This window comes from Chrysemys picta, chromosome 13 (genome assembly GCF_011386835.1).
Source record: "Chrysemys picta bellii isolate R12L10 chromosome 13, ASM1138683v2, whole genome shotgun sequence".
Lineage (NCBI taxonomy): Eukaryota > Metazoa > Chordata > Testudines > Emydidae > Chrysemys > Chrysemys picta.
This window is the reverse complement of record NC_088803.1, coordinates 39,071,274-39,083,930: the sequence shown is the minus strand read 5'-3', so window position 1 is coordinate 39,083,930 and position 12,657 is coordinate 39,071,274. Positions and strand designations below refer to the sequence as shown.

Here is a 12,657-nt window from a genome sequence, read left to right as displayed (position 1 = left end):
TCAGACAACTAACTGAATGTTGCTCAGTGGCATGTGTGGTTGCAGTCCAGTCTCTAGTGTTATCCACACCACAAATACCACAACAGATAAATCTATCCATCAGAAAGACATTGATTTGTATTTGATGTATACCATAACCAATCTCTTGCCTGTGTGGGCAGAAAGTCATAACCAGCCACTCAAGGCCATGTTTTCAGCACCCCCACTTTTGTGTGAGCAACTGATTGGCCTAACAAAAGTGATTCTGGGGGTGTTTTGCATGTGCAAATGGCTATCAGTGTGCAGAGACCAGGCACGTAGGTGGAAATGAGGGTTTTGCACATGCAAAGAAGTGGTGATGCATATTTGGAGGCTGCCTTGGGCTTGGCTGAAAACCTAGCCCTTCAATTTTAGTTTCTACTGGTCATCTTTTGTGAGCGTATATAGCCCATTGCAATCTGCATGAGTTTAACACGTGAAAAATGGAGGTCAGACCCTAAGGAATCCCACTGGCAGATGAGAAAGATGCTTGATATAAAACCACTTCGCTAAAATAGGGCAAAACTCCCATTGACTTGAATGGGGCCAAGTTTCACCCATAGAGAGGAACATGGCAATTGAATCAGCGAGTGGCCTTTTTGTCATGTGAAATATCTAAGTCAGATGCTTTTAAAAAGTATTAACTTGCAGCTAGTCAGTGTAATTTGTAATTAATTATACCATGCTCTGAGTGAGATGACCAGCAGCTATGCAGTTCAGTCTGATCCTACCATTAACCCATTGCGCAGCCAGTTAGCCGAGCGCCACACTCTTTATGAACTGTGTCACTCCCTTTATTCACGGCACCCATACAATGTAAATGCAGTTCCAGCCGCTGACTTTTGTTTATCCACAGCCTGAGGAAGGCCTCATGCCAAAAATGTGTCTTTCCAACAGCCATGCTCCCGCAGGAAGAGGGAAAACGGAACATTCCTGAATTAATAAAAAATCACCTCCCCTTACATTTGTATTCTGTTTTGCAGATGGGAAATGCCTCTGATTCCTCAGCGTTCACGTCCACCTTATCAGAGAGAGAAGACCTGATTTTTGGCACACTCTATTTGCTCTTTGGTAAGGAAAGACTTCTTCTTACGCAGGTGATCTCACACCCATCTCCATGACAAAATCTTACTGACATGTCTGTCACAGGGAGATTCAGGCACCTTGCATTCACTTCCACTAATAGTTTATTACTCCCAGAAAAGTGTTCCATGTTCTTTGGGTTCATCTGAGCTCACCCCTCCCACACTCTCCTCCATCACAGACAAGTATGGCATGAGCACAGGACTTTCTGGATTCTACTCCTGACACCAATTTCCTCTGGGTTCTTGGGCAAGCCACATCAGTGCTCCGTGCCTCAGTTTCTCCACATGCAAAATGGGGCTAGTAGTACATATCTCCCTCACAAAGGGTTGTGAGGATTTATTCATGTTTTAAAATGCTTTGAAGTTGAAGAGTGATATATAAGGCCCTGATACAACTCCTACCGCAGCCAGCCATTGGGAAAAGAATCAGGCCTCAGTTACTTAGCATTATTATTAGCTTCAAGCATGTAAAATGCATTAACCTCAAGGAGCGTGTACACTTCTGAACTGCCCTTCACTATCAGCAGGGGGCACTGGTGACATCTGAAAGCCAATAAGTAAAGCTGAGGTGTAAAGACATGCTTTGACAAGGCCTAATCCTGGCTAAAGTGAGCAATGCCATAGATTCCCATGGGGCTGCTCCTGCTCACATGAGTAAGACTAGCAGTGTTTTGTCTGTAAAAATAACAATGAGGAAAGTAAGGAGAAAAACTGGTCAGAAAAATTCCAATAAAACAATTTTTTGGCAGAATTTGTCAATTCCGCAAAATCAAAATGTTCTGTGGAGATGGTTCGATTTGGCCAAAGTGCCAATGGAGTTCCTGTAAGAAACATGCCTGGTTTCCTGCCAGCTTGTCCTTCTGGCTGTTGGGCAGCTACCTGGTGCACAGCTGGTGAGCCTGAATTTCCAGGGTGTGTGGCTCTGGGGCACGCTGCCCCTGCAGACTGCGTTGGGGATGGGAACCCCAGGGATTGCAGGGTTTGTGAATGCAGGGCAGCTCACCAGGCAAACCACCCTGAGGCTGGGGCTCCATTCACTTTTGAAGAGAATGTTGGAATTTTTGATTTAGTTCCTCACTGAAACAAAACCAAATGTCGAAATACCGAAATCCTCTGGGAAAGGAATTAGCTCTCTTCGCCCAGCTCTAGGAATGAGTGTGAGCTGTGAGTGAAGCCCTGTGACACACACTGTGGTGTGAGGAGAGGTGAATAAATCCTGAAAGGAAATGAAGGATAATCTGCAAACATTCATAGACCCAGATCCTGGTCTCTGTTACACTGGTGTAAAAGTGGAATAACTCCATTGCAGCCAGTAGAGTTACCAGTTTAACTGAAAACAGGATTTGACACACTGTCCCACACAGCTGCCTTCTCAATGTCTTGTTCATTTCAGGTTTCAATAGATAGCAAGGTAAATGAATCAGCGTCTCTTCTGTCTACGGCTAGGAGACGCTTAATGATGCGCTGAACAAAGGATCTCTGCTGTCAAGGAGAGAAGGAATTAATGGCTTGGATGCCTCTGGAAAAAATAAATAGTTTGTAACAAAGTGATCACCCAGGGCGTCCGATCAGGCATGGGCGCCAGACCTAGACACAGATCATCCAGGCCCTACATCTCAAAGACCACTTCCTAGGTCAGAATTCTGTCCCCTGACCAATGAGCCGGCCTTGTGCCATTCCTCTGCATTCCCCCACAGCTTAGACCCAGGCTGGTCAAGTCCTCGTATTTTCATTCTTGTGAGCTGTGTGTGTAGGTGGCAGTTTATTCTAAAGGCAAAAGATTCCCAACAGCAGCGTTGCCAGCTCTTGAGATTTAATCATGAGTCTTGTGACATCTGGTGTTTCTCACAGAGCCCAGGCATGTGCAGTCATGTGATTACATGTAAATCTCCCCTTTCAACAAAGTTTCTGGCTCTTGTGGTGGAGGAAAAGCTTGAAAATGTGCCCCAAGTGCCCCCTGAAGGCTCAAGAGCTATAAGGTAAAAGAAAAACAACCCAGTTTGTTTGGGTTGTTTAAACCTCCTGATTTTTAAGGGCCCAACTCGAGTTTTGAATGCTTGAGATTAGCAACATTGCAATAGCTGATTCCCAGTCAAAGCCAGGGAGGGAAGGGAAGGACCAGTCTGCCCACACTCCTGCCTGGGATGCTGCATTTCACATCCTAATTTTCCTCCATCCCACCCAAATGTGATGATCTTCCACTTTTACTATCAGAGAAAACTCACTTCAAAAACCAGAACCGATCGCAAAGCAAGGTCGCAGGAAATCTTATCTGAACTTACGCTGAAGAAATGGATCCCATGTCATTTTAAACAGCCTGAGCTCATACACTCACTCTGTGTCCCATGTGTCGACCTCTGTAAGATGAGAGGTGTGCAAGCAATGCACAGAAATGCACACACAAGCGTGCACATCCAACACACATACACATGCAACCACACCAGGAGTACACAGAAACACAAACACACAACTACACAAATGACCATACACACACACAGGTAGACGTGTGCATACCAGAGCACTCAACACACACACACGCATATGGAAACAGACACAGGAACAAACACACATGTGCACACAGGAGTGCACCCGCTCACATAATGAAATGGCATACATGGAAAAAACCAGCCTGCGTCATGCCATTCTGAGTAAGACGGCGAAAGTCAGCAGCTCTTGCATGCAGCTAAGGAAGATCCTAGAAGATAATAAAGCTAGTAGAATACAGCTAATGAAGAGGCGAGGGAAGGAGTCAAAATAGCTTTGTGGAGGAGTCCTCTAGCAGTGCTGGAAACAAGGATGTGCATTTGCAAACTAGTTCCCCTTAAGTGACCCATAAAAAGCATTCAAAAACTATGTATCTGGGAGCAAGTCTCCCCTGCAGGAGTCCTACTTATTGAGGATAACATATTTATATTAGTCATTATACAGCTTTGGCATGTAATTGTAACTATAATATTTCATTTACAAGCTAATCCACTAGGAATTAATTCGAGTCCCACATAACCTGCCCCTTGAGTAGCTAGGTTCCCCTTTGTGCATACACAGGAAAATTCTTTTAATGTTACTTAACAGACGAAGAAAACCCTGGTATGAACATTTATTTACCACTGTTGTTTTAAATACATTCCAAGGAAACAAATGGCTTTTTCCTGTTGGTTAGGCTGGATTTACCCTAATCTTCATAATGTCCTTTTGTTTATGTTGTAAACCCAATATTGTACAGCACAGACTCACACTAGAGAGATTGCCAGGAAGGAATTAAAAGCGGAACATGCTCAGCTTCTTGGCATCACCACCATAACAACACTGTCACAAAGCTCACACTATTTATCCGGCTGGAAAGGGTTGGAGGCTCCCTGTCTTCAGTCAGAGGAATTCAGTTCTGCCTTGGACTCTGCTCCCAGAGTCCGTTTCACTGACATTCTGCCTGCTGCCCCATCCTCACAGCATCTAACAATTACATTCCCATTTAAAGTTGCTCTAAAAGTGCTCAGGCAGCCTCATGCCCTTAGGTGTCTAATGGTTGTTATTCACTGTGCCAGCTGAAGACACTCTTTTTGCCAAGTACAGCAAGTCCTGGAAGCAGATCATATCCCAGGGGGTGACCAGCCTTGAAAAGCCTGAAGACACTTCCGCCTTTTGTATAGCGTGAAAATGATGCATCCAGGAGAGCTTGGAGAGTTGCCTGGCTCTTGCCCTATATCTGGTTACCTGGAGCTCCTGAATGCAAACTGAAAGGGCAGTTACCAAGTTCTTAGAATGGCCATGACTATGCAGAGGAGATGAGGTAATGTTAGTGTGGAAGGAGCATGCCCAGTGTGAACTATATCATTCCAAGAGCCAGAACAGACAGATTGGACAGAGTGCTTGAGCAGTCCATATAAAACCCTTCTTCTTGTCTCCAGCCAGCCAGCCTGCCTGCCAAATGCTCGCTAACCATTGCACAAGGTGCTGATGCAGCAGAGGTACAAAGCCAAGTGCTTTATTGATCACGTCTGTCCTGGCTGAGTATTCCCCATGTACTCACTACACTCCAAATTCCTGCACCAGCACACAGTGGACGCTGGGTAAAAGCTGAGACGCAGTTTTCTCCTTGCATGTTTCAAAGTCCTGGTTAGCAATTAAGAAGGGACGTGACCCAGAGTGTTATAGGGCCCCACAGATCCTAAAGTGGGAAATCTGCATGTGTGAGATCTGTGTCTGTTCTTCCCTTTACACATTCATACATGCAGTGAGCGGCATCTCTGCACGTACACGGCTGCCAAATAAACACAACCCATCAGTGTTTGAGGATAGTAAGTGAATTGCAAGACAGACCTGCACACATGCCCTCCCTGTCCCTATGTCATGCACTGCACTGCTGCTATCGAGCTTGGGTATCCTATACTGAGTCTGTCTCTCTCTGCCTTTTCTCAGGCATAGTTTCTCTCTTTGGAAATTCCCTGCTCTTGCTGGTGGCCTATCGGAAGAGATCCATGTTGAAGCCTGCTGAATTCTTCATTGTGAACCTGGCGATCAGTGACCTGGGCATGACGGTGACCCTCTTCCCTTTGGCCACGCCATCCTTCTTTGCACACAGGTAGCTCATTTGCATGGCATTGCATTTAACGGGCATTCCTGCGGGTGTCAGTTTGCCAATCCTGCCTTGACCTGGAGAAGGAATGAAGACTAGGGGCCAAAGTCTGAGCTCAATCACAGCGATGTAAATTTGAAATAATCCCGTTGAAGGCAAGGGACTTACACCAGTGTAAGTGGGAGCAGAGTTTGGCCCCAGATCTCTCCTAATAGGAATTCATATCCTGCACTGGGAACAGGGATCATTCCCAAGGGACTGAGCCAAATATAATCAGATATGAGCCACCTCAGCAGGAAGAGCCACCCGCCGCCTCCCCTCAGCAACTCCCCCCCAAGACATAAGCTAGTGCTGCTGGCCCTTCTGTGGCCACCACATACGCGCCTCTCAGAGGCAGTGGCTGCAATTAGTCCCCTGCACTGGCTTAGGCTGCTCCCTTGTTCACCCTCCTCTGGTTTGCCATACAGGGTTTTTATGGGGTGCACCTCCCCTCCCCACAGCAAGAGGTACGAGCCCAGCCATCAATCTGACCAATGCCTGGTGTTGCAAGTTGGAGTTTAGTTGAATCCATGTGGCATTGTGGGGATGTATCCACGTGGGGCAGTAGGGAGAGTCGCAAACGTGGTCCAAAGAAACCACATGTGGCTCATGAGCTGTAGGTCCCCTGCTCTAGAGCCTTGCAACCCTGCAGGACCTGACGACAAGTGTCAGGTTTGGTTTGGGTATGAAAACAACCTGACCCTCCCAGCCTCGGGTTGGGTCACCTCTGCTCACCATCTGCTGGCCAGGGGGTCGGCGTGGCAGCTGCGTGCCCCACTCCTGCTGGCTGGCACCACTTTGCTGCTCTCTGCATGTGTTGCAGTGTGAGCATGCTGACACACAGCACAGCGTTGCACCAGCAGCACATGCAGCCGCCAGCCCGACCCCACAGGGAAGCAGCCAGAGACAGATCATGGCCATGGGACGTAGAGCGCAGGAAACCCCCACCAGGCCCAGGGACTCAAGGACTAGGGGGCAGTGCCGACACAGGTTCAGGGCAAAGTGTTGGATTTGAGTGGAATCATTTTCAGAACTGACCTGACACGCTCCAGTTGGGTTGGGGTCGGCTGTGCTCAGGTCAGGTTTGGGTCCAGGTTGGGCTTTAAAATTAGGCCCAAGCAGACCTCTACTCTGGCTCCACCCGATGGCAGGGGGCTGGCGGGACTTGTACAGTATGTACCAGCAGGTGCTGCAGCATATTTAAACTGAGCTTTGCTAGGACAAAACCTTTCAGCCACGTGCAGTGTCCTTCCGAAACTGACTTATCACCTTTCTGTTTTGAGGGAGGTAGCGTGGGCTAGTGGTTAGGACACAGGACTGGGAGTCAAGAGACCAGAGATTATTCCCAGCTCTGCCACTGACCTGCTGTGCAACCTGGGGCAAGTCACTTTGTCTCTCTGTGCCTCAGCTTCCCCATCTGTAAAATGGGGCTAATGATATTAACCATCCTCTGTAAAGATCTTTGAGGTCTGTGGATGAAACGTGCTAAACAATATTACTACTTCCTTGAAACTGACACTCCAACAGTAATGTGCAAAGAGTGAAACTGTTTCAGTTCAATATAGAGAAGGCTTTTTTTTTAAAAGCAGTACATGCAGCTTGTGTGTACAACTGCATGTGTGACTAGCTAATCACGGTAATTTGCATTCACAATGACTCAGTTTGTGCTCACAGCCATGATAACGGTGTGTACCGTAGGGGCACAACCACATGCACAACTCCTTAGACAATCAGGCCCTAGGTATTTATTTCCCCATTCCATTGCATCCACCAGAACAGCCTCCTAGAGCGCAGCTCTTCCGCTTCGGTAGTTTTGCTTTCTGTGTCAAACCATGAGCTGGAGTGGTGCCAAACTTCTGTAATCAAGTGTCTGGTTTGAAATGCCGGGTGGGAAATACCCAGGTGACTTCATGAACTGCACAAAGCAACTCAGACAAGTTCCTTCTCAACAGAATCACAAGCCTGGCGAGCTCAGCATGGGGTGTAACTGTGAAGGTTTTGATTTTACCTGATGCTTTTTCCCTTCCAGATGGCTGTTTAACCATGCGATGTGCACATTCTATGCATTCTCCGGCATGTTCTTTGGCCTCTGCAGTCTTACCAGCCTGACAGTGCTAAGCACGGTTTGCTGCCTGAAGGTCTGTTATCCAGCATGTGGTAGGTGCTGGGATGTGTAACCCACGTTATTCTCTCCACTTCTGCCATCCGGCTAATACTTCCAGTAACCTCACTCCATCTTCCCCATTCTTTCACAACTTAGGTTAGTCACAAATCTCTTGGCAACAGCCCCCTGAAAAGCTCTCCATTAGGGAACATTTTCATAAACATTTTAAATTACCCTAATTAACACAAACAATAATACCATAGCTACTTGTTTTCCTCTTTTAATTTGCATATGTAAATTCATCACCATCCCATTTACTGTTTGGTGCCATACAATCAACGCAGCAGGTCCTTAGAAGTGTGGGTGGGAGCAAGTTAAATTTATTATTTCACAACCCCTAATTAAATAGGGCGATGTGTTAGAGCTCCAGTATCCTTTCCATGTACTAATTGTACACACAACGGGGCGTCACTTTGAGTGATCGCTGCTCCCAGAGATCATTGGGATCTATGGATCAGCAGTTCCTTTCCAAAAGCTATGTCCTAGGGGTGTCAGTGTGGTTGTTGCCCCTTTGCCCTACTGCTCTGTGTGGCTTTTGGTTTTAAGGATTTCATGGATTGTCTCGGGCCAGGCAATTTCACACCAGTCTGAGTGCTGGGCTGCAGATAAAGACAGTTATGCTGCATGTGTGAGCTCCTACCTTAGTGTTAAATACATTTTGCTTGACTGACTCTGTCCTTGCATAGGAAATGCAATGGATGTGCAGTGGAAATGCTGCACATCTGATTTAGGAAGTTCCCTGGTTTATGACTCTCAGTCTAAGGGTTATTCAGATCTAATCACCATCTTTTAGTTGAATGTTAGCCATATGGCTGGTTTTGTGCAAGACAGAAATACAAAGAAAATCGTAGCCCGGCCCCCCAGTTGTTCACAATCAAGGCAGGGTTTATCCAAACTGATCCTAATAACTAGGGCCCTACCAAATTCACAGCCATGAAAAATGCATCGTGAACCATGAAATCTGATCTCCCTCTGTGAAATCTGGTCTTTTATGTGCTTTTACCCTATACTATACAGATTTCACGGGGAGACCAGTGTTTCTCAAATTGGGGGTCCTGACCCAAAAGGGAGTTGCAGGGGGGGTTGCAAGGTTATTTTTGGGGTGGGTCACGGTATTACCACCTTTACTTCCGCACTGCCTTCAGAGCTGGGTGGCCGGAGAGCGGAGGCTGTTGGCCGGGCACCCAGCTCTGAAGGCAGCACCCCGCCAGCAGCAGCACAGAAGTAACGGTGGCGATACCATATCACACCACTCTTACTTCTGCGCTGCTGCCTTCAGAGCTGGGAGGCCAGAGAGTGACGGCCCAGCAGCCGCTGCTCTCCAGCCACCCAGCTCTGAAGGCAGCACCACTGCCAGCAGCATCACAGAAGTAAGGGTGGCAGTACCACAACCCCCCCCTACAATAACCTTGTGACACGCCCCCCCCCCCCCCCCCCACAGCTCCTTTTTGGGTCAGGACCCCTACAATTACAACACCATGAAATTTCAGATTTAAATATCTGAATTCATGAAATTTAGGATTTAAAAAATCCTACATCTGTGAAATTGACCAAAATGGACCGTGAATTTGGTAGGGCCCTATTTCTGACAGATTACACTGCAGAGATAGCAAAACAAAAATGTATTCTAGGTCCAGATTTTTAGGACTGTACATGCATAAGTTTGCATGCATTTGCACACCTAATCTGTGCACACAATTACTGTGATTGGACATGTAAATGCTTATTGCCATTTTGGAGGATGATTAGCAGCTGTGGACCCAAATTAGGTACACAGACAGCATGCACAGATGAGCACTTGTAATTCTGAATGTCTGGGCCTTCATCTCCATCCCCCCCACCGATAGAGTAAATTCATAGACCTCTTGTCTCATGTATTCTGATGTAAAACATGGCGGATAGCTTTCTTGGGGCTTTCCGACTTTGGAGAGTGCCTCCACTTAAAAGAGAGGGAGGTGGCAACAGAACATTCTCCATGAGGGGCCCTCAGTCTGAAACGGCTCAGGTCACTGGACCTTCAGGGCACAATACAGGGCATATGCATTTATCGAGAGCCCAGTTCCAGTGCCTTACTCACATGGAGTAGTACCTGACTCCAAGTGGTCTCTCAGAAATCAGTGGAAGCACTTGCAGTGTCAGATACTAGCCCATGTGAGTAAGGGTGGCAGAATCAGGCCCCAAAACACGTTAGGAGATGGGGTTTATTAGGGGCTGAGATTGGTGAGGGAGGGAGAAGTTTGGGGGAAGACTGAGTTGGAGGGCTGCTGGGATCGTTAGTTGTTCATTTGCAGTTGATTGTTAGAAAGGCTATTTTCCACTGAGGAAAAGGCTCATGCTACAGGAACCAGCACTGCTCTTACATACAGCCAGGGCAAAAGCCCTGGGGCACCAATAAAAAGACAGCCGAATGCTGCAAAAAGGACTTGAATCTTTTCTGGCAAAGTGGTGTGCTTTAGCTAATGCCAAGGAAACAGCTTCCATAGCAGGGCCAGAAAACACTAGAGAGTCAGAGCTGTTTTCATAATCACATGAGTGGGAAGCCTGGGAGAATTCCAACCCCCAAATTAGGGCTGGATGGCAGATGTAGTCATTGCGGGTAACATCCACCCTCCACACTACTTAAACCCCACAGTGGGGTCATGGATGGGGGCCTCAGGAAGACCAGCTGTCTATGGGAGTCTTTGAATCCTCTGTGTGCTATGGAGAGGGACTCCCTGCCTGCTCCAGCCAGGCCGGTGCAGTGGGCAGTTGAGGAAGGCTGGAGGATGAGCCACTGGATCCACAACTGCACAAACACAGGAGACAGGAACATCCCACCCCCAACAGGAGGGTCTGAGGTGGGCTCTGGAACAGCCAAGGCGAGTTAGTGGCTGCACAGAGGCTGCAGGTTGGGCTGAATTCCATTCAGCCTTTGGGAAGGGAAGGGTGAGTAGGACAATAACCTGCCTAGGCTTCATTCTAGTGGGAACATCACTCCCGGAGGGTTGTATTTTAAGTACATTGCATCATGAAGCATAATCTGAGTGGTGCAAACTAGAGCCTAGATCTTTATACATAGGCACACAGTAGTGAGCGTATGCCAGACTCATGCATGAGAAATGAGGTGTGGCATGAAAATCTGGCTCTAAACTGTTGCTATTTATCTAACCATGATATTGCAAGAAAACGCAGTATTTCCCTATGGCTGTACCAGGAGGACATGGAGGGCAGGCTTGACTGTGACATGTTCAGTGCTGACCTTTTATTTTGATCCACTATTGGCAAGACATATATAACACTGGGAAATAATTAATATTGTGGGGCCAAATTCACAATGGGGCAACTCCCTTTTGCAGCACAATTTTCACCTGCATTATTGTTGCCGGGACTTTAGTTGTAGATGCTAATCTGAGTGCTTGCAACACACCAAATGTGGGTATGAATGAGGTAGTTAAAGAGATATGTACTTAGATTTGCACTTGCAGTTCATTGTCTGGGTACAAAAATTGGGGTACAAATTGCACCCACAAAAGAAGAGCTGAGGTCCAGACACCTATCTGTAAATGTACCCTATATGTTTTTATATTGTCCTGCAGGAATTACTTGCATTTTCTCATTTAGACAGCTGAACCTGCCAACCAATATATCTTCACAGATTTTGGATTACAGACAAATATAAATATAATAGAAACCAACAATATTAACTTGATTTGCAGACAAATTCTCCAAGATATATTCTCCAATAAATTCCCTCTGTAGCAACCCAGAATGGATACTGTGTGGGAAGGACCTGAGTAGCTGGATTTCAGTCACTCATCGCATTGGCATCCATCTTGTGGCTGAATTTGGTAGATTGCAACAGAGAGTCCTGTGGCACCTTTAAGACTAACAGATGGATTGGAGCATAAGCTTTCGTGGGTGAATGCCCACTTTGTCATGCATGCATCCGATGAAGTGGGCATTCACCCACGAAAGCTTATGCTCCAATACATCTGTTAGTCTTAAAGGTGCCACAGGACTCTCTGTTGCTTTTTACAGATCCAGACTAACACGGCTACCCCTCTGATACTTGGTAGATTGGTGATTTATACACACACTAACTAACACACAGCAGCGTATTTCTGAAATGGTGTGCCTGGGAAGGGAAGCCCAGGCCAGCCTACAAAGCAGCCAGGGTCGGCTCTGGCTTTTTTGCCGCCCCAGGCAAAAAAGCTGCCCGCCGCCCTCCCCCCCCCCCCGCAGCGTGGCAGGGGAGGGCACCGAGCCCGGCCGCAGGCCGCTCTCCCCAACCGGCCAGAGTGCCGGGGGGAGGGCGGCGAGCCTGCCGCGGCTCCGCTGGCGGCCGGAGCCCCGGGAGGAGGGCAGAGAGCCTGGCTGGGGCTCCGCTCTCCTCGGTGGCCAGAGCGCTGGGAAGAGGGTGGCAAGCCCGCTGCGGCTCCGCTCTCCCCGGTGGCCAGAGCGCCAGGGGCAGGGCAGCGAGCTGGCCGGGGCTCCGCTTTCCCCGGCGGCCAGAGTGCCGGAGGGAGGGCGGAGAGCCCGCCGCGGCTCCGCTGTCCCCGGTGGCCAGAGTGCCGGGGGGAGGGCGGAGAGCCCGCCGCGGCTCCGCTCTCCCCCGTGGCCAGAGCACCGGGAGGAGGGCGGAGAGCCCGCCGCGGCTCCGCTCTCCCCGGCGGCCAGAGTGCCGGGGGGAGGCCGGAGAGCCCAGCCGGGGCTCCACTCTCCCCGGCGGCCGGAGCACCGCACCGCCCCCCTCCAGGTGCCGCCCCAAGCACAAGCTTGGTGGGCTGGTGCCTGGAGCC

At 48.4% G+C, this 12,657-nt stretch overlaps 1 protein-coding gene across 1 annotated transcript in view; it reads left to right on the top strand.

The window, feature by feature from the left end:
- Positions 1 to 1,001: 1,001 nt before the first annotated feature.
- The window catches only part of LOC101953098 (opsin-5-like), a 28,393-nt gene continuing 16,737 nt past the window's right edge, over positions 1,002 to 12,657 (top strand). Inside the window, exons 1-3 of the mRNA XM_024105854.3 lie at positions 1,002 to 1,089; positions 5,520 to 5,682; positions 7,745 to 7,872. Coding sequence (XP_023961622.2) covers positions 1,002 to 1,089; positions 5,520 to 5,682; positions 7,745 to 7,872 — 379 coding nt within the window. The remainder of the gene's footprint in view (positions 1,090 to 5,519; positions 5,683 to 7,744; positions 7,873 to 12,657) is intronic.